Here is a 26,415-nt window from a genome sequence, read left to right as displayed (position 1 = left end):
TGCTGTCCTGATTTCATTTGGGATGGGATATGGATACACCATCATTCCTGAAAAATGAAACTGCCTCATTTGTTCCATATTTATTAGTCCATGCCCTCCATGAGGATTCACAAAGTTCTGGTTCATATTACCATACAAGGGCATTTGGTTTTGATAAGGAGGAGGGTATTGATTCTGGTGTTGATACTGAAACTGATTAGGGGGTGGATGTTGGTTATAAAATTGACCAGGAGGTGGATACTGATTGTGAGGGATGAAGCCTGTATGCGAGTTTTGCTGGACTGGTGGTGCACCTGATTGCACATGATCATCCCTCTTGTTACCAAACAGAGGGTTCTCATAAGCTTTGAAATCATTACTCTTTGTTCTACCCACTCCCTGAGCATATGTTTTCTTGTAGTTGTTTACATCTTTATTAAAGTCATCCTCACCAACATTTATGCCCAACTTGGCACACAGTTCCAAACATTCCTGAGTCCTTCCTAAATCTCTCATCTCAGCAGCTGCCTCCATCATTTGTCTGGTTAAATCTGTAAATCTATCTGCAGGATCTGCCATACCTGATCCTGATGGAGGTGGTGTATATTGTCTGGACCGTGCTTCATGATTTTCAAAACCAGGGGGAATTTGGCATCGCCCCTTTTGAGCTTTATATGCCGCAACCAAATCTTCGTTCATCGGGCTTGAAGTTGTTGTTCTATCTTGTTCCTTTAAGGGCGAGTGTTGGCTACTTTCATGTTTATACTGGTTGTATCTTTCTCTCATGGAATCATTCATGGGTTCTTTATTTTTGTTCTTTCGTTGAGGGAAATCTAATTGGGATAAAGATTGTCCTTTCGCAACCGATCTTGTCCCGTGCATTGAAATTCTTATTTCAGAGTCGCCACCTCTTTTCTAGAGGATATGAATTGTTTTTGTTTCTTCTGAGCTCTTTCCCACAGCAGAGTTTTTATAATTCTTCCCCAGCAGAGTCGCCAATCTGTTGGATCTCAAATCAACAGATTGGATGGGTTCTAAGGAAAATGCGAACTCCTATGATCAAACCCTCCAATTGACTTGGCCAACTTATAGAGTGAACCTATTAGTTACTAACTCTCTCTCTTTAGGCTCTGCAAGACCTAGGCGGGTATACCTATTCACTGAATGTCTCCAATAAACAGTGCTTTTTATAGCAGATATGTTATCCTATTCTGATATCTCCTGATCTTGAAATGGCATGAGTTCCTTGAATGGAGATATAGCAGACGAGTTCAAGATTGTTATTTCGCTTTGTGTTTCTTAATTACTCCTGTAGCTGTTAAAATAACTAATTGTGAAAAGAAACGATGAGTATAACTTGAGATTTAAGCCAGTGCCTTCTTCATTGCATGGGCTACAGAGTTATTACAATTTTCTTCAGGACTTATAGTGCGAATCTGTGAGACAGTTTTTTAACTCATCCCTTATGAACCTGTCAGTTACTATTTCTTTCAAAACCAAATGAATGCTTATATTATGTGCTGATTGAGTGAATTTAACCCTACCCTTAAGGGACCAGTCAATTAAGCTTTGCAGGGAACAATTACAATCCGCAAGCAAAACTTTTGTTGCAACATTATAACATAAAGCATAGATTTGATCTTAAGAATATGAATAACCCTATCTTTATCAGATAATATCACAGACGATTGCCAAAAGAAAATGAAATAATCCACAACACATATGCAGGGAAACAATTGATCAAGATTTGTATTCCATTGAAGTTCGTACACAAAGACTTACAGGCTGTCGTTCTTTCGCTCATAATCCTATCTCATCATCCCTACATTACAAAAATCATTCTCATATATGTATGAGGACGAAATTTTTTCACGAAGAGACACGACTTTTCAAAATATTAGTCGTTAACTTGAGTGTTTCTAAACTTAAGCAAAAAGAGATTCAAAAGCCCCAAATGATGAATGTAATCATCGTCTTTGAATGTCCTGATTCGAGGCGTTTGCTTTTTTAATTCATCCCCTAGCGTCAGGTACTTGAATATCATCTGGTTGACGGTAGGGGCCATATCCTTACTCCGATCAATTTCTGACAAGGCCCAATCCTTGATGCTGACAAGCTCCTTTCGCAAATCCTCCAAGGTTATTACCTCTCCTTCCTTGTAGACGGAAGGCATTCCAATGGGTCTTTCATCATCTAATTCTTTTAGATCTCTTCTCAGCATATCTTCGAGTTTGACATGATTATCCATATACGCGTTACCCTCAGCCTTTTCTTCTGGCGTCATGGAATCGTCATTGCTTAGCACCCCCTGCAATCGTGCTCTTAACCGCTCATGCTCTGTTAGCGCTTTTATGGTTCCATTGTAAACTATCCAATATGGTTCGACCTGTAAGAGCATGGTGTTAAACCGATGTCCTATGATGTCATTGACCAATTTGTCCATTTTTTGCTGGATATTGTCTGCGCGTTTATTGGCCTTCTCTGCTTGATATTTCCAGTACAGGGCATCAGAGACGTCATCCAAGCTGCGTCCTGCGGGGTATGAGGTGTATTCGCTGATAGGAGTCCCTATTTCCAATTGCAATACCTTTGCTTGCAGCTTCTGGTTTTCCTCCTTGGATTTTTCATATAATCCCTTGTATGTAATGTTTTCTCTGACCAGAAACTCTGTCTGGTCCAAGTTCAATCTTGCAACATCCAGGTTGAGCTTCGCAGTGACCCTAGGATCAGTCTTTCCAACCTGATGAACCATGAGGTGCCCAAAGGTTTCTTCTATATCCACAATGATTGGCCTCTTCCCTTTTGGATATAGTGCCCACTGTAGGAGAGCCTTTTTGTCTGGATCATATCCAGAGCCTAGGAACAGTTTATCTACCTCCTGGGGCAATACCTGCTGATTCAAATCTTGTTTCTTCAAAAAGCCATCAAATAAGAGTGCTGAGTTGATATCCCAACCAGAGAAGATGATCACACCGGCCTCTTTTAATAATTTCCTCCCCTTTTCAGGAGTCATATCTTTCATGAGGACATCAATTTCATCCTGTAATCTCTTCATCTGTTCTTCCTCTGGTTTTCCAGCCATGCTTCGTTTGACATGAGCCCCTTTGTATTGATATAGAAATGAGAGGAATTCCCTGGAGGAGGCGAATCCATCATCAGCAATGAAGTCCTCATGCTCAGTCATTCTTATGTCAACAACATCTTTGATGTTGATTTCTCCTGTGTCCATGTTCATTTCTGTTTCGAAACCAGGAGGATAATCCTCTCGAGGAGAATCAGGTGGGATACTACTGGCGGTTGATTTTGGTGACATGTGAGCTAGGGGCTGACTGTCTCTTTCAGTATTAATGAAGCGAAGGAATTGTGAAGGAACTCTGTGCATAATTTCAGCTTCATGTTGAAGCAGCCTTTTAGCTACCTCTAGAGGATCTTGGAGATTTCCAATTAGGTCTCCATCTATCATTCCCCTTGCCCTTTTCCATTTGTAGGCCTCCCAGACTAACTCACTCTTTCCTTTTAAAACTTTGGCCTCCTCTCGCTCAAGGTTCTTAATTAGGTCGTCTGGCATTTTGGCCATATGCATCCCAGCTTTGAGTTTCTGTGAGGCTCTGGCAGCTCTTATATATCCTTCGGGATCAAAATTCTCCCTAGGCTCACCCAGAGTCATGCCATAGTAATTTAATTTATTCTGTAATAAATGATAACTCTTCGAACTTTTGACAATGAAATCAGAGAAAACTAATAGACCTGGAACAATAGATTGTTTACCAAAATCAGTTAAATGTTTAGCACTGGCAATAGACAATTGCCTTATAATCTCCAAGCTAGCCACTCTGTCTGGCACCGTAATTGGAAGCATGTGTGGTTGCCCTTCATATCCAAATACCCTTATCTCTGTGTGATTATCATGGCAATACCAATCACCCCAATTATGTTCAATCTGTGATTCTGGAGAGAAATCCTTTGGCCTGAGGAACCTCTTAATTTCGGGGGACAAAGTATAATCCCTGCGTTGTCCAAAAGCTGCACTGAGAGGTTTCACAAAGTATTCTTGAAAATGCCAGTATTGGTTGTTCATAAACCTCTGGTCCCATGCTGATACCCACAACTGAACCGGCTTCTTCAGACCATTCTTATCATAAGACCTGATGCTGAACTCATCTGGCCAGAAGTTAATTTCTTGTCCACAATAAAGAAGAATATGCATTAGCATGGAGTATAATGAAAAGTGAACATTCACAAGGTCTCCTTTCATTTTTTCCAGCCCATGATTCAAGGTATCCGCAACATAAGTAGCAAAATCAAATGACCTAGGGTCTTTTGATTGAATATCAGCACACAGAACCATAATCCCAACATCCATGAGTGGATGAGCCTCTATGCCTAGTACTTGGGCTGCAGTATAATACGTATATTTGAAATATGGATGGAAGTGGTTGACATCAAATGGCACCTTGTCACTTTTGCCAAACTGAACAAATGACCCACCCACTTTTGGCCTGTGAACAGGTAGCCTCCAAGTCCTGTAGATATTTTCCAAACTAAAGAATTCCTGTGAAAGTTTCTTCATATCGATGCTTTCCTCGACTTCCCAGTCTAGATCAAAAACCATATCAATAGTCTGCTTGTTGATTACTACTAATGTATTCCCTCTGTAATCACATATGGTTTTAGTTCTCGGGTTGTAGCAATTTACCAGAGCTTTCATTAATTCTACGTCTACAAATACATTTGGAACTACTAACTTGCCTAAGTTCCTCTTCCACATATTACTAATGGGTTCGGGTGCATCCCTTCTTTTGTAACCAAACAAAAATAACTCATGCCCTCTTATCTCAGTCCAAATGTCTCCTAGATTTTCAAATTTGTCCTCTAATCCTTCTTCTTCACTTTTAATCTTCTTGGACCTTACACTAGACGATGGACACTGGTCTAATAAGTCCTGAGTCAAAGCTCTCCCTTCTTTCTTCTGTCTCTTAGGCTTCTCTTCAGGGTTTAACTCTTTTCCTTTCCTACTCTTTTTAGAAGAAGAAGACGAAGGTTCCATAGTTACAGTAAATAAGAGAGACAATACTTACTTGGTAGAATGCTCAACTCTTCTGGTTATCGTTTGCAAATCTCTGCAGGTTCTTCACAGCCTTCAATCTCTTAGCATCGATCTGATTTTTACGAAAATTCACTTAGCTTAATTGTAATTGAATGGGCAACTTGTGTATAGTTAATGTTCTGCATCTGTAACGGCTACTCAAGTGTTTCAAATTTAATTGCAGATGTGACACTTTTCAACTGGGCCTTTAATTCCTTTGCGGGAAGTACAGTCCGCTCAAAGTGCGCGCGTTTCAAATTATCGATGAAACCCTTGTCTTCGGCCGAGTGTTTGAATCTTCCATCGAAAGTTCATTCTCTTCGATAATATTGTTTCGGTGAAAAACTTACGTCGAGAAGCCGCTTTTACGACTCATCGAAATCACTTTTTCATCGATAGTCTCCCTTTTCGACAAGTTGCTCGAGAGTTTCATCGATGCCATACTTTCGATGAGTTTCTTTCTTCGATGAAGGCTTATGAGTGTTCATCGATATCCCCTTTTTCATCGATATCCTTTTTATCGATGAAACAACTTTTCTTTTGTTCGACACCACGTTCATCGATGAAACTTGCATTTCGATGAATGTCTCTTGAGTTTCCTCGGTAACGATATTTCTTCGAAATCACCTTTTGCTTTTTCGCCTTTTGCTTTTACCTTTTCGATGAAACCTGGGGTATCGATGAGCGGTTTCTTGCGTTCATCGAAGGTAACTTCTTGCCGAAACACCTTTGCTTAATGCTTTATATGCCCTGTGTCGATGAAAACGCTCTTTCGATGAAACTTCTCCTGCAGTGCTCGATACAGCTTACTGGCCGAAATATCCATTAGTCTTCATGCTTATGGAAACATATATTATTATTATTATTTTTTTTATTATATTTTTTCTTTAAAAAATAGTGCTCAACATGACTAATGATAAATTTGAGAAAAGAAATTTAGGAGATGAATGGGTGTTCATTGCTATCAAGGAAGATGCTTTGGTAGCCATTGATTCTACTAGGTGCATTAAGGTGCATTAATGAGGAGAAATATTTGGTTGCTAAAGTTGAAGAGAAAGATGAATGGGTTATTGATAGTGGCTTCTCTCATCATATGACAGGTGATAAGAGTAAGTTTGTGAGTGTGGAAAAGTATGATGGTTGTATTGTTAGATTTGGTGATGACAAAGCTTATATGATCAATGGTAGAGGTTCTATTTATCTTGATGGTGAGCATAACACTGATGATGTATTATATGTTGAAGGTTTAAAGCATAATGTTTTGAGTGTTGACCTTAGATGGTTGATAAGGATATGACTAGAAATTAAAAAATGACAAATGTAAGACCTTGAGTAGCTCCAAAACTGAGATTGCATTAAGTACTAAGATTAAATGTAATATCTTTCACTTAAATGTTGGTGGTTAAAGTTGTTTGATTGCTCAGATTGATAAAAGTTGGTTATGGCATAGAAGGATGTGGCATGTGAATTTGAATTGCATGGTTAAGATAAGTTCCACTCAAGCAGTGAGAGATCTTCCTAAGATAATGAAGCCTACTAATTTAGTATGTAAGGAATACCAATTAGGGAAGTAGACAAGAGTTTCTTTTAAAAGCAAATAGTGTAACTCTAATGGATTATTAGATCTTGTGCATACTAATTTGTGTGGTCCTTCTAGAGTAAGAAGCTTGTAGGGTGACATGTATTTCATGTTGCTAATTGATGACTATTCAAGGATGATGTGGGTTACTTTCTTAAGGGAGAAGTCTGAAGCATTGGAGAAGTTCAATATTTTCAAAGATATGGTTGAGATTGAGACTAGATTGAAGCTGAAGTGTTTGAAATCTGGCAAAGGTGGAGAGTTCACTTCCGGTGAGTTTAATGCATTTTGTGAAGAATATGGTGTGAAGAGACAATTATCTGCTCCTAGAACACCTCAATAGAATGGTGTTATGGAAAAGAAGAATATAATACTTCAAGAAGCTGCTAGAACCATGATGTTGGAAGGAAATGTTTCGCATGTGTATTGGAGAGAAGCTATGAGTACTGCAGTATACGCTCTTAACCATGTTCATATCAAAGGTGATTCTGGTATGACTCCTTATGAGTTATGGTTTGGTCATCCTCCTATAGCTAGATACTTTAGAATTTTTGGAAGTAAATTCTATATTAAAAGAGATGAAGATCTAGCGAAGTTTGATGCTAGATGTGATGAAGGAAATGATCTAGACATATTAGATCTTGCGGATATGATTCTGATGATCAAGATGTCAATTCAGATTAAGGAAAGCAAGTGCAGACCCAAAACCTAATTCAGACTGGTCTGAAAAAGACTGAGAATCAAGGAGAAGCTAATGCAGATAGAAGAACTCAAAAACCTGAAAATCCTAAGACTCCTAGGTATGTAAGGTTGAATCAATCAGAAAATCAGATCATAGGAGATAAGAATAAAGGTGTGCTGACTAGAAGAAGACTTGCTAAAGTGATTTGTTTGATTTCTAAGATTGAACCTAAAGATTTTGATGAAGCTTGTAAAGATGAAAATTGGGTTAAAGCAATGGAAGAAGAATTGAATCGGATTGAAAAGAATAATACATGGATTCTTGTTCCTAGACCTAAGAATAAAAATGTAATTGGAACTAAATGGGTCTTTCAGAATAAGTTGAATGATCAAGGTGAAGTTGTTAGAAATAAAGAAATACTTGTTTGTAGAGGATATTCCCAAATGGAAGGAATTGATTATGAGGAGACTTTTGTCTGGTGTCAAGAATTGAAGTTGTTAGACTATTTCTAGCTTATGTTGCTTACAAAGATTTCAAAGTTTATTAGATTGGATAAGTATTTGATGAAGCTTGGATTCAATAAAGGTATTGCTAATAGTAATTCATATTTTAAGATTGATTTGGATAACATTTTTACTATGGAAGTTTTTGTTGAGGACATTATTTTTAGAGGAAATGATAGTTTTTGCAAGAAGTTTGTTGATGCTATGCAAAATGAGTTTGAGATGTCTATGATTGGTGAAATAAAATTATTTTTGGGATTAAAATTACTTAGTTGGATAAAGGTATTTTCATATCTCATAGAAAGTATGTGAAGGAATTGTTGTCAAAGAAATTTGGTTTAGATGATTCAAAGCTTGTTGGTACACCTATGGTGACTAGATGTAAATTGACAAAGGATGATGATTCTTTGAAATAAAATTAGACCAGATATAGATCAATGATTGGTGGATTATTGTATTTGACTCAGACGAGACTTGATGTTATGAATGTTGTGTGTCATGTTTCTATATTTCAAGATGATCCTAAGAAATCTCATGTTACTGTCGTGAAAAGAATATTTAGATATTTGAAAGGGATAATTGACTCTGGTTTGTGGTATCCTGGGAATGATGATTTCACTTTGAGTGCCTCTATAGATGTTGATTGGGTAGGTGATGTTGATGATGTTAGGATTAATGATAGTTCCAAAGATACTGAGAAGGGGGGGGGTGAATTAGTATCTAACCGGTTAACAAAATATTTAACCTTATTAAGTATTTTGTATTCCAAAATAGTGTACCAGTAAATAAGAATTAGTGCAGTAAACAAGAACAATAAAGACATCATAGAAAACACACCATTACACAAGATGTTTAACAAGGAAACCCGGTGTGGGAAAAACCTCGGTGGGATTTGTGACCCACAATATTCACTTACTGACCAATGAATAAATATTACTTACAATGAGGGGCCTGCACATGCAGGAAGGCCAACTGCCTAGAGCTCACTACCCAATCTACAAAATAGAAGTCTCACTGACTTACAAATTGGATTATGAAAATCCAATACAATGTACTGCTTCAAATTAGCATCAACTATGCCAGGTTTAGTATCGGTTTAAGCTCATACTATAACCATAAACCTTATACAAAATCTGTCGTATGCATTCGCATATATCTTCCTTCCTATTCTCTCATTCCTCATCTATTACTACTAAAATGATTTACAAGATCTCATACATATATGAGTCTATTACAATATGCCATGTCGGCTTTACAAAAGATAATTACAATTAAACAAAAGTTTATTCCTGTCGGATGGGGTGCCGATATGCATTGTTGCTGCTGCCGGTGAAGTGCTTGCCAATGTATGTAGATGCCGGTGAAGTGATTGATGCAAAACCATCTTAGTTGCCAGTGTATGTAGATGAATTCCAGAAGGTTGCCGCATGGTTGCCATCAATGATAACACCATCAATTCTCATTAGAGTGTAGAATGCTAACAAATGATCGTAAAAGTACTAGTGCTGGTGCATGTTTCTTGGGTAAGAAGTTGGTTTCACGAATGAGTAAGAAGCAGGATGCTATATCTTTATCTACTGTAGAGGCAAAATGCATTGCTGCTGCTAGCAATTGTACATAGGCAGTATGGATGAAACAGATGCTAAAGGATATTGGAGTTATTTATGATGAGCCTATTTCTATATACTATGATAATTCAAGTGCTATTAACATTTTTAAGAATATGGTTCTGCATTCTAAGAATAAGCATATATCTATCAAGTTTCATTTTCTGAGAGAGAAGGTTAATGAGAAATAGATTAGACTGGAGTATGTGTCTACAAAGGAACAAATTGCAGATATCTTTATGAAGCCTTTGCTTAAGGATACTTTTGAGTATCCCAGAGAGAAGTTAGGGGTGATTGCACCTCTTGATGAAAACTAAGATGCATGGTTTTGCATCAATCTAGTGCACTTCATAAGGATATCTTGTGATCCAGATTGATGAGTGTGGTTGCTACTAAGGGGGAGTAGCTAGTGGTGTGGTTCAGATGTTCAACTAATTCAAAGAGGGAGAGAATTCTGATTTCTATACCTTTGTCATTGATGTCAAAGAGAGAGAGAAGTATGTGAAAAACCCTAAAGCAATTTGGGGAGAATCAAAGATTTGTAATTTGAGTTGTTTGTCAAAGGAGGAGCCAATCTTTGTGATTTTGAGGGAGATTGTTGAGAGTTGATTTCTTTCTTTACATTGATTATTTTTCACATTCATATGTTGTCATCAATGCCAAAGGGGGAGATTGTTGGATGAATGTTGGATAGAGCGATGTGTTGTCATTGATGTCAACATATTCCTATGTGTGTTTCAGTGTTGCAATCAAATTAAGTAAGTTGGTTTGGCTAGTGTGTTATAGATGAGTTGATGTAGATTAAAGGGTTTTGAGATTCTTATCTTTAGTTGATTCAACATAAGTTTAAGAGGTCTGCACAAAGAATTGATTGAGTTATGAGATCCGGTATTGCGGTTAGTTTTTCAATTGTTCAGTGATGACAATGTTTGGTAAATCCATGTGTATTACTAGAATTGTAATATCTTTGTTTTCAAATGTGTGGGATGTGTTTGGGACATTGATGTGTGTCCTTAGATCGAGTAGTTCATGATTTGGAGATCTGCAAGTGAATCTTTCAGTTTGACAGTCAATTGTGTTGATATTCTTGAGCTTTGGTAGTGAGATGATGGTGATTCTAGTAATTTGAGATGTTGTGGTTGTTGGAGTGTGATTCATGCTGCTTGTGGATATTTCTAGATTGTGTGCTATGCGTATTGAAGGTCGACATTGATCGTTACGTATGTTATTGAATATTTTCCTTAATCCACTAGTGTTCTTCATGTTCTTTTCCGACATGATGATTGTAGCATGTTGCGTATGATCGAGGCATAATTCTTGGAGGTGTTTCATATTTGCGGTGTTGGTTTAGGTCCAAAATATGTCTTAGCCGACATTGTTTTCGTCTGCATGCATTGTTGCAATGTGTGTTGTTATATTTTTGTAATGTGTAACGTGTGGTGAGCCGACCTTGAAATATAGGTTGATGACTTATATAAATGAATGTAATAATCATTGAGATATATCATGCTATGTGTGAATAATGTAATGATCATTTAGTAGCAGAGAAGAAGTGTGAAAGTGAGAAGAAGTGTGAAAGATCAGATTGTGTGCTTAACCAAAACTGTACTCAGGTATGACGAGATACTACTTTACCAGTTCATGATTCTCTAGATGTAATCCAAATGTTTTTGTAAGACAATGAGTCTTCCTGTAAGGTAGTGATCCTTCCTAGGGGTTGTAGTCCTTGTTGTGACCAATGAACTCTAAGCAATGTGCTTGAATGCATGTGCATTCTCCATTGTAGTATTTCACTTACTCCTAACAAGGTATTATCTCATTGTGGCTAGGTTCCCACTGTGGTTTTTCCCAAGTAACTAGAAATTCCACATCAATATTCTTTATGTTATGTGTGTTATTGTTGTGGTGTTGATTTATGCTTTCACTGTTTAATATCAGATCAAAATTTGTGGTTAAGTTGAGTTAAGTTTTTGAGCAAACTGATTCACCCCTCTCTCAGTTTGTTGCATTGTTGTCGACAAATATGTGTACCTATTTAGTATTTGTGGAATTGATTTATTTATTTTTTTGTGTAAAAGTGATTTGATGTCTTCTAAATGAGGGTACAAAAATCATTATTCAATTGTACACTTGGATCGTTAGCTTCTTTATTCCTTCCTCCAAAATGTTTATTCTTAATTTTGATGCCTTCTACCCCTCATGTGCTTTGTCAAAAATAGATTCATTTTCAAGTATTTTAAAATTATAGTTTGAGTTCAAAATTATATTAATAGATTTGTGAATTTTTTCTATCCTTTTGTTTATTAGTATATCTAGTAACTCTTAATTTGTTCCTTGACTCTATTATGTTGAGCCACTAGATCATAAATAAACTATATTTTGATAGTGCACGATGGTTAGCCCTTGGTTACTATCAATTTAAATAAAATCATTACTCTATCAATATTCTCTTGATTGACCAATAAATTTCATCACAAGGTATAATTATAATATATATAAGTGATAGAAGTTATTTATAATGATTTATTGAGTATTATGTTCTTAGTGGAGATATTTGAAATTTTGCCCCTTCAAAGTGACTTATTACTATCAAGTATTATCATGTATTTGAAATATATTTCCTTTTGTAATCTTCTCTTGTGCAAGTTGTTTTATTAGAGTAAGGGTATGTAATTTTTCCTCTACAATATCACAAATAGATAATATATGTTCCATACAAATTTTTTCTCCTAAATATACAAGTCAACTAATATAATAAGGTTCAATGTCTTGAGGGTTGATTTTTAACTCTATTTCAATTTCATGTTAGCACCAAACATAAATTTTGACTTTGGTCTAGTTAAAATTCCAATCTCACTCATCATCCTTGAACTTCAATAACATCTCAAAAAAAATAAAAAAATCCAAGATAATTGATTTAATTTAAAAGAATAATTCTTAACTCATAATCAAGTATTTGTTACGATATTTGTTATGTCATTGGAAGCGTAACACTACAATGACACCCACCCAACTTTCTTATTTAAAAATAAGTTAAAAACTCAAATCTAAATTAAAATCTTCTACATAAATTTTATTTATAAAATATAAGTATGTTAATAGATTAAAATCTAAAAAAACAAATAGATATTTAAACTCTACAATTAATTTTATTATCTTCCCTCAATAATTGAATCTATAATAGTATAAGTTGAAGCATCTAATTTTATAAGTCTAGCACGTAAATACTAAAAGTATGTTATCATAAAATAAAACTTTTTCCATAACTAGATAACGTTTTCTATTTAAAAAAACTCTTTTCTAAAAGATTTTTCAGCTTGAAAGAAACTGATAACTGATTATAACCTTTAAATGACCTCTTTTTTGGGACATATTGGCATTTTCAAGACTTTGGCATTACCAAGATGAAATTTATACGACTCTTATAAAGTTGAACAGTGGATTAATGGAGGCCTCAAATCGGAATATGAACTGCTCACCAGTACGTTAAACTTATCCTATTTTGATTCCCCATCAGCAAAATTTCTGTGAGTGGAGTCATATGATAAGATGTCTAGCTGCATCCTTGTGAGGCATTTTCCTATACTTTTGTGGTCAATTGACTTTATTCATCTGTGTGGGCATTATTATAGGTTATTTCTTTCTGTTTGCTTGACAGAATCAGATTCAGATCTGAAAGTTCTAAGATATCTCTTGGAACGTTTGGAGAGCTCTCTGAAATAAGGTTCACATTGGAGCCTATGCTCAAGTGCTAATTTTCAACCACTGTGGAAGATGATAATGATCTAGGAAAAAGAGCTGAGAGTTTCCTAAGAACCAGGGAATATGCATATATAAATTGGTTACCATAAGGCAGTTTTCCTATTCAATTTTAGATGGTCGGTATTAAATCACATATTAAATAATATATTAAGTCTACAGAATGTCAGTCAATTTTGAGTGTTTCACATTTTTAAGTCTAGAAGTCAAAGCTTACTGTTTGCGATTTAAGCCATCCAATTTTAGAGTAGCAATTGAGATAAATTGGATAAGATGACTCAGATTCCAACTATAATATTAGTGACACAAAGATGATGTTTTCCACGTCAAAAGATGCACTTTGAACAACAAATCAACTTGATAGATCCTCTGACAGTCAAAACAAATATGATGACCAAAGCACTCATAAGACAATGAACTAAGACATTGACAAATTTGTAGACAATTAAGCACATCTAAACATGGAAAATCAAACAATTATTTATCACAAAATGAGATTTTCAAAGGTATAGGTAAAACAGTGATGTATGTGTAACTTTTCAAATATATGATATAATTTGTTGATCTAACTCGATCTATAGCTCTCTCCCATTGACACTTCCCCTCGTTAATTGGAAGAGAGAACTAAATATTTCTTAAACTGGCACAATTCTAATTGTTAGTTAAATTCATAAACAATAATGACATGATAAGATCACCCTCATTTCATTAGTTACTCAAAACTGATATTTATGTTTGCATCCACATGAATACACAAAAAGTAATTATTTTATAAAAATCACATGTATTCAAAAGATTTATAAGAAAATCATAACAGTGATTGTACCATCTAATATTAAAAAAATATGTAATTAAAATATAACATGTTCAATTGTTCAAAAATGGGGTGTATCAGTGAATTTCAAAATATATAATTATGGCCCCTTTTTTATAATGATTTAAAATTATTATTCTTATTACAATTTTTTATAACTATTTAAAATTAAGTATTTATATTTGGGAAAGCATCATTGCAAAGGACTTCAAGGCTAAATTTTTTCAATTCTAAAGAATAATAAAGTTCAGAATTTTGTGTTTCATTTATTCTTGTTTTGCATATTTTCTTATGTTAGGTGATATTACTACTTTCTAAGATCTTAAAATCCATAGATTTGATCAATAGTTTCTATTTAATCATTCTAAACAGTTATATGTGTAGAGTTAATCAAATTATATATAATATAATTTGTTTAATATCACAATTTTATTTTATTTTTTCAAATTTGTAAGCTTTATTTTTATACATGTTTAAAAAATCTTTAAAAACTCTAAATGCAAAGTTGTATAATATACAATTTTAGAGTAGTTTTTAGTTTTGATTTATAATTACAACCTCATCATCTTGAGGAGAGGTTTTTAAATTGTTGGTGAATTGACAATTACCAATTCACTTACCAATAGATCTAATGGACATATTGAAGATTAATTAGATTGAAAAATGTTTACCACATATTCCTTAAACCTTCTAAATTGGGCTGATATCTGTTACAAAGATTTGGAATGATGTATTGAATTATATGTATTAGATACATTTTAAAACTCATGATACATTCCAATAGATAATGATCACAATCTAATTTTAGATTAAAAAAACAAGGAGCTTTCCTTGCTAATTAGATCTGCTCATGTAATTCAAACATCTTAATTCATAAAACTTATGCGTAGATTCATGATTTTAATTATAAATAGTAGAAAAAAATTGATGTACAATGAAGAATTTTTATCCTAAAATGAAACAATTTCTACAACTAAATGATATTGTATAGCCTAAAATGACTTTTTAACCTTTTCCAAACTTAGAAACTTATCAGCTACCTGAATCACAATTCAGGTTTTCCATTTTCAAAACTTTAAAAGGGCAGTGAAGACTAACTAATCAATTATTTTTTGACATTTTCAAGACTTTGAAGGGCACTTCAGACTTCTGCATATTCAAGACGTTGGCATTAGCATGACCCTAAAAAGTCCAAAAGTGAATAAGTGTAGACTGCATATTCTAAAATCCAGACCTGTCTGAACATGAAGTGCACACCAGCACATTAAACTTTTCCTATATAGATTCCTCATAAGCTAAATTTCTGTGATTGTATTCATATGCTATGATGGCTGGCTCCCTCCTAGTAATTGTGCTCCTCTTTGATTTTATATCGGGGTTGCAATCAGCTTGTATGCCTCCTCCATCAATACAATGCAAAATAAACCCTGGATTTAACATCTTCAATCCTCTGGGCATTTGGGAAGACAGTGAGACCTGTATGCCTTCTTTATCAATAGAAAGCAATTTAAGCACTGGATGCCAGATATTCAATCCTCTGGGTATTTGGGATGACCGGGGCACTTGTAAAGCTGCAAACGCTGCATGGCCCAAATCAGAATCCGAGCTTATACAGGCAGTTGCCCATGCAGTGAAAATCAATCAAAAGATTAGAGTGGTGAGTTGGCTGGCTCACAGTCTATCAAAATTAGCCTGTGTAGGAAAACAAGGGCTCATCATCTCCACCCAAAACTATAATTCAGTAATTGCAATCAACAAAACTGCAATGACAATTACTGTTCAATCTGGAGCAATGATGAATGATGTAATTGAAGAAGCTGCAAAGGAAGGACTTGCTCTGCCTGCAATGATTTACTGGAATGGAGTTTCAGCAGCAGGAGTTGTTTCTACTGGAGCCCATGGCAGTGGTCTGTCAGGAAGAGGCAGTGGGGTTTATGAATATGTTGTTGGGATGAAATTGGTAGTCCCTGCACCTCCTTCCCAAGGCTATGCAAACCTCATCACCTTGAGTGGTGATTCTCTCACCTGTTTAATTGTACTGCATGTGAATTTAACCATTTTCCTCTTGTTTCATTACTCCTTTCTTTGGTATTTTGGTTGCTTTTTGTTCAGTCAGTTTTATAGCCTAGCTTCTTGCTTTTCTCTGTTATGATTGCTTATACTTTTGAGATCTACTGACTTTGTTCTTTTGTGTGGGCATTAATGTAATGGGTTACTTCTTTCTGTATTGTTGATAGAATCAGATTCAGATCTGAAAGCTGCAAAGATATCTCTTGGAACGCTTGGAGCAATCTCTGAAATAACCTTCACATTGCAGCCTATGTTCAAGACCTCATTTTCAGCCATCGTGAAAGATGATAATGATCTAGAAAAAGAAGCTGAGAGTTTCCTAAGAGCCAGTGAATACGCATATATAAATTGGTTTCCCTCACAAAGGAAAGCAATTTTCCAAACTAACCATGTTGTTTCTGTTGATATACCTGGCGATGGCCTCAACACAGTAGTTGGAAGTCCAGTCACAGCTATGAGCGTTGAAACAAGTGCTTATCAGTGTGAGTATGATCTTGACGTTGACCCACTTAAAAACATTAGCTTGTCTGATCGTCGTCAATCTATATTTGAAAAAACATCTTAGGGTCTAAAATGTATGGTAGTTGATAGTCTGGTGATTTCATAAATTTTGTAGAGTTTAGAGTTTAAGTTTAAGGTCTAATATGTATGGAAGTTGATAGTCTGGCGAATTTTATTATTTATGATTGATTTAGAAAAATAAATAATATAAATAATTATAGAATTAATTGATGGTAATTTAAAAAATTTATATGATTTTTTTTTAATCGGTAAAGGCAGAGCCAGATTTGTATTAATAAGTTTAAATACATATGTTTGTCACAAAATTCTCAGACATTCAAAAATCCCTGCTCTTTGAGAGCACAGAGATTTCACCAAAACCTAAAAAACTTTAAACTTATGTTTCAGCTGTTTTTCTAAACCACTAGAGGGTTTCATAGTCTAGGAAAGCAAACAGACTATTAACGATAGAGGCAGATTTCCACCTGCCTAAAACAGAGTTTTTGAGCTTAAAATTAAACCTACGAGAAATATACATATATAATTAGTATACAATAATCAAAATGAGGAATCCACAGAAAGCCTAGCTTGAAGAGGGAATGTCAGGTTGTTGCAGCTGCTTCCTAGGATGACCTCAGCCTCTGCCTCTGCTTGCAATTTCCTGTAGAGCTTCAGCTGACGGGTGCTCCTTCCTTGCTCGTCCACATCCTCTGCGCGGAGGGCGACCTCTACCACGGCCAATTCCAGTCCCATGGCGACCCCTGCTAGCCTGTTCCAAATGTGGGTTTTCCTCTTCTGGTTTCGGAGGCAGGATACCGTTGAGTCTTGCAAACTGAATAAGGTCCTCCTCCCTTCCAAGATTTTTTGAATCCTCTCCCAGAAACTGCCATTTGAGATAGCCAAGGCCAACACCCGCAAACACTCTGTGCCTATCCAGATCCTTCCCTTTCAAGTCAAGCAGGAAGGGATAATACTTAATCAGTTCTCCATAAGCGTTGAAGAGGATTCTATCTCCTGGCCGAGGGGCCCCAGAATCATGAATTGCTTTGTTTAGAATTTCCTGGAGCTCTTGGGTAACTTCCTCTGGGAAGAGCTTCTTGGTGAGAGACCAGACTGCTTGCTTGGCGGGTTTTAGGTCAAGTAGGGAGGCGACAAACCTTGAGGAAATGCTGGTGTTGTCTTGAGGATATTCATCTCTGTTGAGGTGACCACTGCCCAAAATCATCTTCATGGCCAAAATGAGGGGAAAATCCGAGAAGAGGAGGAGACGCTTGAGCCTTAAGTCTGTGATTTTCTTGAAAGAAACTTGGCGCATAGACGCTGAGAGAGAGATTAGAGTGTTAGCTCCAAAACAACAAGTGGGTCTGGGATACATGCTCATGATGAAGCCAAAGGGAGGGTCGGACGCCATGAGGGGCAAAGCAAGCTGAGCAACAGAGAAGGAGAAGGACTCCGAGATAGAAAGCAGAGAGAAGGGAATGAACGCGGAATGCAGAAAACAAATGCAAAGAAGAAAGATGGCACACTGTTTAAAGCCGAATAATGAGGGTCCGGATTTCAATAAATTTGGCAATAAAGGTGGCGGAGGATGTTTGTCCTTGTCAAGCCAACTCACCCGGACGGGCCACGCAGACCTTAAATTGATTTGACAATATGTCAACGATCTCGAGAGGAGGATCGGAGAAGGGATAGGTCATGACTACGACTTAGATGATGTGCTTAACTACGGGCCCACCCTCCCAAGAGAGGTGGGATAAAATTTGAATTGATATGACCGTTAAACTTAACCGCCATGTTTAAGTTTAAATTAACCTTATAGCAAAATGATAAGGGCTACTGCAAGATCCTGAAGGGAAACTCGCATCTGGTTGAACCTCAGGGACCCAAGCATGTCAATTGCAATGGTTTGAGTGAAAAACAGAACGATACTCCTGATCCCAACTGTGGAGAAAAGATCCTTGGGCAGCTAATTTCGAGAGAGCATCTGCCTCTGAATTTGCTTCTCTGTAGATATGCTTAGCTTCATAATTGTCTATCTTATCCAGGCTTGTGACTATGCTTTCTAGAATTCCCTGCAGCCTCCAATTTGGAGTGATTTTCCTCTTGATGGCATTTATTGCAATCTCTGAGTCGCCCTCCACTAAGATGTTATTAAAACCATGGTTGATGCAATCTCTCAGTCCAAGTTACAGAGCTTTGAACTCGGCTATGTTGTTTGTATCTGGGGGGATAGGCTTTGCCATTTTCCCAAGGATTGCTCCTGTGTGATCCCTGATTACATATCCTATGCCAGAAGGCCCCGGGTTGCCTCTCGAGGCACCATCAAAATTTAGTTTTATCCAACCAGGCCTTGGAGGAGACCAGATAGCAGTCTTTCTCCCATTGTCTTTTTGCCCAAAAGAGGGGGGAATCCTGATGCCATACCAGTTTTTCCTTATACTTTCATCCCAAGATGAAAAAACTTTTGGCGGGCCCAAAGAGAAGGCTAACTTGCAGTTGACTGAATCCACAATAGTCGATTCAACTGAGTTCAAGATTGATTCTATTCTTCTGGATTTGTTGTCGAAAAGTCTGCGATTCCTTTCCTTCCATATTTCCCATACTAGACAGGAAGGGGACAATTCCATGATTGAACTCAGGGTGGACTCCTTGAATGGGATAGGCCAGCTTTGAAACAGGGATTTAATGTCATTTGGAAGGGCTAAAATCAAGCCAAGTTTAGCACAGAGCCATCTCCAGCATTTGAACGCAAAGGGGCAGGAGAGTAGTAGGTGGTTCACTGTCTCTGATTGAGCTTTGCACAGGATGCACCTAGAGGGTCCTGCAAACCCCATTTTTGTGAATTTTTCTGCAGTTAAATTTTTTTTTTGATAAGCTAGCCATGCAAAGATCCCTACCTTAGGGATAACTTTAGAACTCCAGAACAACTTCTTGGGGAAATCCAAATGATCCTGAGCAGCATTGTTAACCAGTACTCATTACAAATGAGAGAAAACAATATTAAATTAGTGAAAAAAATTCAATCCCCATCTTAAATGAGCTCATTGAAATCTTCAAACTAAAATTTAAAGACTGCTATTATTAAGAAAAATTCAAATTAATCATGTGGGGTATTTGTTTTTTTTTTTGGCTTCGTGAAGCCCTACTCATTGAAACTAGATCTGAAGCCCCGTCTAGGACATTTTCAGACATTTTGCCATTCTATTCAGTTTTATTGATATTATGTTGTTTATAAAATGATTGGTTCTTTCAAAACATTTATATATTTGAAAAACAGGCAGAATGTCCTCAGACACATGTTACCATGGATACAAATAGCTTGATATAAAAAAAATCTTTCTGAATTTATTTGCTATATGAATCTTGTTTTTTTCTTTGTAACTAATGCAGTAGAAATTCCCTCTATCCTCTTGCACAGACTAAATTCAGATTGCAACACAAACAAAACAGGTTTATTAAATCCATATTTGCATTACATAGGCCAATAATGGCTTCTCATTCAATAACAATAAACACAGAATGAAACAATCAAAATTTGCTTTCTTCTCTGTTTTACATGTGCAGTCTGAAGTCCTTTCTCAATCTGCAAACCCTTTCCTATTGTTCTCTACCAAGACTCTCCTCTTTGTCTCCACTCTTCTCACAAAAAATCTCCGCCTCCCATTGCAATGTCTTCACAAAACTTGTGTTAAATTATGATTCGAAATTTCAGCACTTGTGTTTAGTTTTACTGTATTGCAATTTTCTACAGAATATGGGAAGCTGCCTGCTAGACATGGGCTATTTGTGAAACAGTGTAAGGGCAATGTATACAGTGTATATATTTGATGTTTAAATGGCAATCTTGTTTTGATCTTCACACTTACCCACTAAAGACATCAACTAGCCTCTTCGCCTGCAGTCTATTTGGGCAAATGTGTTTAGTTTTACGGTATGGGCTATTTGAAGTAAAAGGGAAACAGAGCTAGGGTAATGTATTCAGTGTATATATTTGATGTATAACTTGTAACTTGCTTTGTTCTGCCATTCAGATGACAAAATCCAAGCAAATGAAGATGTGGATGAAATCTGCAAGGTATTAGACGTGCTGATCTCATCCGCAACAAAGGGCAGTGGCTTCTTGAATGACGGAAAACAGTTCACAGGGTACCCTGTAATTGGATTCAATCATCGGATGCAAACCTCTGGTGGATGCCAAGGAAATCACCCTAATTATCAAGATAACCACAAGAGCTGCACTCCCAACAAGATTTTGGATAAAAACAATACAGTCTGTTTCTGGGATCGACGGCTACACACTAATTTGTTCTTCGACGTGGAGTTGAGAGTATCAACGTTTCATCTACACGAGGCAATTGAGGACATAAAGAAAATTAGGGATTTGAAACCCTCAAGACTGTGTGACAGGGGTTCAGTGGGTGGAATATACATGCGCTCTGTGAAGAAGTCAGATGCATATCTTGGACCTGCAGAGGATCAGGTGACTTTGGAGCTGCAAACTTATCGGCCAAGGGAAGCAGGCATACCCAAGTGGAATGAAGATGTTTTTCAAGAAATTGAGCAAATGGTAATAGAAAAGTACAGAGGAGTACTACACTGGGGGAAAGCCGGAGGTCACTTGTTTGAAGGTGTCGCCAAGTGGGCTGTAAACCTGGAGGAATTCCTCAAGGTGAAGGACAGGTTTGATCCCAGTGAAGTTTTTTCTAATGATTGGACTGATGGGTTGTTTGGGATCGGAGGGAGAAGACTGGAGGAATTTAGGGATGGATGCGCTCTGGATAAAATGTGTAAGTGCAGAGAGGATAAACATTGTGCTCCAGACAAAGGATATTTCTGCGGAGAGGGAAGAATTTGGAACAAGGCTCGTGTTTGCAGGAAATCATCTCCATAGGTATAGATTTATTATTAAACATAATATAGAATGTCATGAGGCAAATTGCTATCATTCCGAATATGATATAAATAATTAAATTAACTAATATGTTTTAGTTCTAAAATGTTTATGTATTGTTAGAGTTATCTTGTATTAGCTAATAATTATTTATTTAATTATTAGTCTATTATACTCTACTCTTAAGCTAAACTTAGACATTTAATAATATTGTAAGTATTTAATAAGGATTGCACACTTTTAGGGTTGCAAATATTCTTTTATAAGGATTGTATTGTACTTTTTCGTAAATTGATTCCCTCTCTGAATGATAATCTTTTTCTTCAGAACCATTATTGTGTTTTGCCTCCAATCTTCTCTTGTGACATGTATTTTGCTAACAGGTGTTCTTGGGCTCTCTGAAGTTGTATTTTCTACTAACAGCTTCTTTTTACATGGTTGATTAGTGTCGATGGGGTCACTCATGCAGATTCATGTGCCACTTGCATCTTCAAATTTAAGATGTTTTGCTTTTGTTTGCTATCTGATCATTGTTCGAGTAGTGTCATTGAGGGCACTTATGCAGATTCTTGATCTTGATCATCATCTTGGCCTTTAAGGAGTTTCTTCACTCAACACTATGGCAGTTATCATTCGACAGTTGTCCACACTTTTCTTGTATCACAAAGGATATTCTTCTGCACTTTATATAGTTGTAATTGTGAGGGGGGGTTTTGTTCCCACTGGGTTTTCCCTCTTTCCTCTTTTCCCTCTTTCCTTTTCCTCTTTTCTCCTTAGTCAGGCTTAAGGGGGGGTGTTTGCGTAACAACTTTTGTTACCTTCGTAATTCACGGATCTGACTCCGGTCTTCTCCTTTGTTTATGGTGATAAACTAATGATTGCATTCTCCAGTAGACTTATGGTAGACTTATGTTTGCATGATCACTTAGTTAAGCCTAACCAAGGTGAACAACAAGTTAATTTTTCATGCTCCACCTCTTTCATTGTAACCAACCAGTTTTGCAGTTGTTCTTCTTTGTTTCTTCCATTGCTAATGCGGTGGTTCTTTGTATAAAACTATGCATTCAATAGATTGTAATTGTGACAATGAATTAATAGAATTACATTCATTTTGTTTTATTCTGATTTGATTTCTTTCTTGGAAGTTTTGTTTCTTCTTTCATGCTAGATCTATATTCTGCAATGCAAAAAATTTAACATGGTATCAGAGCCTACATCTGCTGCTACTTGTTCCTGATTTTTCAGAAAATTTTTTAGAGGAGGGTTTCAAGCTTTTTCAAAGCTTTTTTTTTTTTAATCGAATTTTGGGTAGCTATTTTGTTTCTGGTCATTTTGGGCTCAAATGGACCTCACCGTTGATCTCAGAACGCTAAAAAACCCCCATTTCCATATAAAATTTGTCAAATTTCAACAAATTTGGGTTCTAGACATTTTTTAGCACAAATTTCGAGAAATTCGTCAAAAAAAATCATTAAATTTTTTTATAGCAGTTTGGGCCAAAAAAGACCTCACCGTTAGCTTCCGAAGGGCATTTCTAGTCATTTTGATATATAATTCGACCTATTTCGGTGACAAGGGCATCCAGACCATGATTTTTTCATTGACACACTTTACGAGGCACAAAAATCGGTAAGGCTGTTCTTGCAAATGCATTAAAAAAATTTCATTAAAAAAAAATTAATTTCGTCCGGATGCCCTTTTCGAGCTCTCTTCAGATTTGGTGGTTTGATCTTCTGATTTTTCTTTTTTGATGGTGTTTTTTGCTGTCAAAGCCAAAAGCCAAAAGTTCTTTTTTGCACTCCAGGAGACATAACTTGAGCATCCGAACTCCGTTTTTCGAAAACTTTATATCGTTGGAAAGATTGATCTGTGCATTTTCCATTCATATGAGTTTTCTTTCCAAATTATTCTCCAAGAACACTTTATTCATTTTTTTTCTTTTCAACACTCTGGTGAATATCTTGGATGTTTCAGGTCCTGGGATCTCTTTCTTTGAGTAGAATGTCTCTTATTTGGTTGTTTTTTCTGTATTTCCAGTCTTATGTCTCTTCTAATCTTTGTATACATCATTTTGTAAGCATTTATTTTTTGCAAACGCACTGAGATAAAGTGCCACTATGCATTGTATACTTGGGATCTTGCACATCTTGTGCCTTATTGTACATGCACTACATTATAAAGTGCCATGGGGGGGGTTATGTTTTCCTTTATTTTTTATCTACCTTTGTCACGTGAGTGTTCCTTCCATGACATTAGCCTCATGATGTTTGTCAAGTGAGTGTTCATTCCATGACACTATGTACTTTCTCTGCACCTTCGATGTTCCTGGTTCTTCGTCATGCAGTTCTTGTTGTTCAACCTTTTCAGTGAACCTGTCCCTCACCCTTGTCTGCATTATGGGGGGGTTTCTCCTATTGTTCTAATGCTTCCTTGGTTCGTTGGATTAGCTCTTCAGGCTTTGGTGTTTTATGCCATTTGTATCTTCGAGTTCAGTTGTTTGCCTTTGGTTGCCATCTTATTCGAGTAGTGTTATTTGAGGGCACTCATGTAGATTACAGTCTTCTCTACCCGATCATCTTCTATTTCAGTGGAGGTTATTCAGATCGACAGTTATTCTTCGACAATGTTTGCAGGTTCTTCATGCTTCAGTGATTCTCTTTCTTTTTCCATCTCTTTTTGGAGTAGAGTTTTTTTCTCACGTGGTTTTCTCTATTTCTCCGGTTCATAGAGATTTGGTTGTGATTGGGTACCTCATCAGGGTTTGTTGTCGGGACCCAAATTTTTTCCCTTCTCATGTAGTTGCATTTTTTTTGCTTCATGCATTTATTTTTTTAGCTACTCCCTAAGTTTATCTTAAGACGGTTGTTAGAATTATCTTGTATTAGGTAATAATTATTTATTTAATTATTAGTCTATTATACTCTACGCTTAAGCTAAACTTAGGCAATTAATAATATTGTAGGTAAATACACATTATCCCTTTAGGGTTTCTTTAGGGTTGCAAATATCCTTTTATAAGCATTGTATTGTACTTTTTCATAAACTGATTCCCTCTCTAAATGATAATCTTCTTTTTCAGAGCCCTTATTGTGTTTTTGCCTCCAATCTTCTCTTGTGACAGGTATTTTGCTAACAGGTGTTCTTGGGATCTCCGAAGTTGTATTTTCTCAACTTCTTCATCTATTTTAAATGGTGATGGTAAGTATTTTTACAATTTAAAAATTTATTTTAATTTAGAAGTGTCAATTTTGTGAAACTATAACAATGGCAACAATTTTGCTTAATAAATTTACTTTCTTATACATCAAAACATATCTTTAGACCTAAATCTATTTATCGAGGATTCATTTAAATTGACCTTGCAAATGCATTCCTTTTAAGAAATCAAAAGCTTCATAATTCACATACATAATAAAAAGAATTCATCCTTACATATAAGATGAGATCTATGACCTTTTTAAATTGTAATCATTATTTAAATTGATGCTCACAATTCTATATGTGTACAATACTATGACAACAAGAGTATCCCATATTGATATGCGTATGAAGAATAGCTCTACATGTTTATTTAGAACACACTTCTAGTTGGAAAAGTTGTGGCCCATTTCTAATATATCTAAATTGAATCTAGCTAAACAATATGTTTGGCCACAATAGAATTTTAATTGAAAATACTTAAAATCATATATACTAATAAGTTATCCTAAAGTGTGACACAACTTTGAACTTCCACCCATGATGCCAAGAGATGCATCACATACTTATTATTGTCACCACATAGCACCAAAAGATCAAAGTTAATAATATCCCAAAAATCTTGAAAGAATTATATTGGAAAACAAACAAGGCTAGGAGCTTCTCCTTTTCTCATCCTAGAAAAAACCCCTTCAAATTCTTGCAAAGTGATTGGCTGAACTAAAGCTTCATTCATCTCATTAGAGACTAAAGAAGGAATACAATTCAAAACCAAAGTCTCACCAAATCCCCCAAGATGAGAGTCCTCAGTAAATAGGGCTAAAAAAATTAAGTAGCCTCCAAAGACATCTCCTACATAGATGATTGTTGAATCCCTGCCAAGTTTACTAGAGATGAAATGTAACCCCCATGCCTACAAGCTTTAGCAAAATTATGGAAGAAATTTATATTTTTGTTACCTTCTTGGAGTCAATCAACTTGAGCCTTTTTCTTCCAAAAAAATTGCTCACGAAGCTCCCATTCTTCTAAGTCCTTGACCACCTGAGATTCAACTCTACTTAGACCCTCCATTAACTCATAATATTAGATTTGGTGAGTGACATCATCTAATTGTGCTTGAAGTGTTCTTTTAATTATAGATATGTGGCCAAAGAATTGCTTATTCCACCTTTTAAGCTTGTATTTAAAAAACTACAATTTTTCAATGAAAGAATACATTGTTGTACCACAAGCAAGTCTGAGCCTTGCCCCCACCAAGTAGCCACCAAATCATGAAGTGGCAAATCTTGAAGCCACGTGAGTTGAAACTTAACTTGGAGGGGCTCTTGGGAGCACTAAATGAAATTGGAGAAAATTTGATTGACCAATGATTAAACCCCTCCAATCCAAAATCTTAGAACTAGTACTCCATCTATCCCCAACCCAAAAGTAGGAGACAATAAATCTTCCCAACCGCTCACAAATAGCTTCATCCCCACACCTATTGTTATTCCAAGTAAAGATACCATTAGACAGTTTTACATCAGTTAAACTCAGGAGTAATTCCATATTTTCTTGTAGGAGTCCAGTAGAGGGATCCAACCTAGCAACTCCACTTTGCTTTTCCTCCAAACTAAACAAAATAATATTAAAGTCTACAACAATAACTCAAAGAAGAAAAGGAGCAAGAGACTAAACATATCTTACATGAGACCAAAGAAAATATTTTCCAGGGAGATCAATCAGAGCATAAATGTTAGAAATAAG

The 26,415-nt window shown here is 36.1% G+C and overlaps 1 protein-coding gene across 1 annotated transcript; it reads left to right on the top strand.

Moving 5' to 3' along the window:
• Positions 1-15,139: 15,139 nt before the first annotated feature.
• Positions 15,140-22,590, top strand: LOC131045891 (L-gulonolactone oxidase 2). The gene is made up of 4 exons (XM_057979556.2): positions 15,140-16,021; positions 16,247-16,561; positions 20,612-21,471; positions 21,918-22,590. The coding sequence occupies exons 1-3, from the start codon at positions 15,334-15,336 to the stop codon at positions 21,469-21,471; spliced, it is 1,863 nt and encodes a 620-aa protein (XP_057835539.2). The 5' UTR covers positions 15,140-15,333; the 3' UTR covers positions 21,918-22,590.
• The last annotated feature ends 3,825 nt before the right edge of the window (positions 22,591-26,415 follow it).

Source organism: Cryptomeria japonica, chromosome 7 (genome assembly GCF_030272615.1).
Source record: "Cryptomeria japonica chromosome 7, Sugi_1.0, whole genome shotgun sequence".
In the NCBI taxonomy this organism is placed as follows: Eukaryota; Viridiplantae; Streptophyta; class Pinopsida; order Cupressales; family Cupressaceae; genus Cryptomeria; species Cryptomeria japonica.
This window is presented reverse-complemented; position numbering and strand designations above follow the sequence as displayed.

Excerpts from the sequence above, each read along its gene's own strand:
- LOC131045891 (XM_057979556.2), top strand. The coding sequence starts at position 15,334 with ATGATGGCTGGCTCCCTCCTAGTAATTGTGCTCCTCTTTGATTTTATA. Across the intron at positions 16,022-16,246 it reads AAACCTCATCACCTTGAGTG|AATCAGATTCAGATCTGAAA; the intron begins GTGATTCTCTCA and ends TATTGTTGATAG. Across the intron at positions 16,562-20,611 it reads TGAAACAAGTGCTTATCAGT|ATGACAAAATCCAAGCAAAT; the intron begins GTGAGTATGATC and ends TCTGCCATTCAG.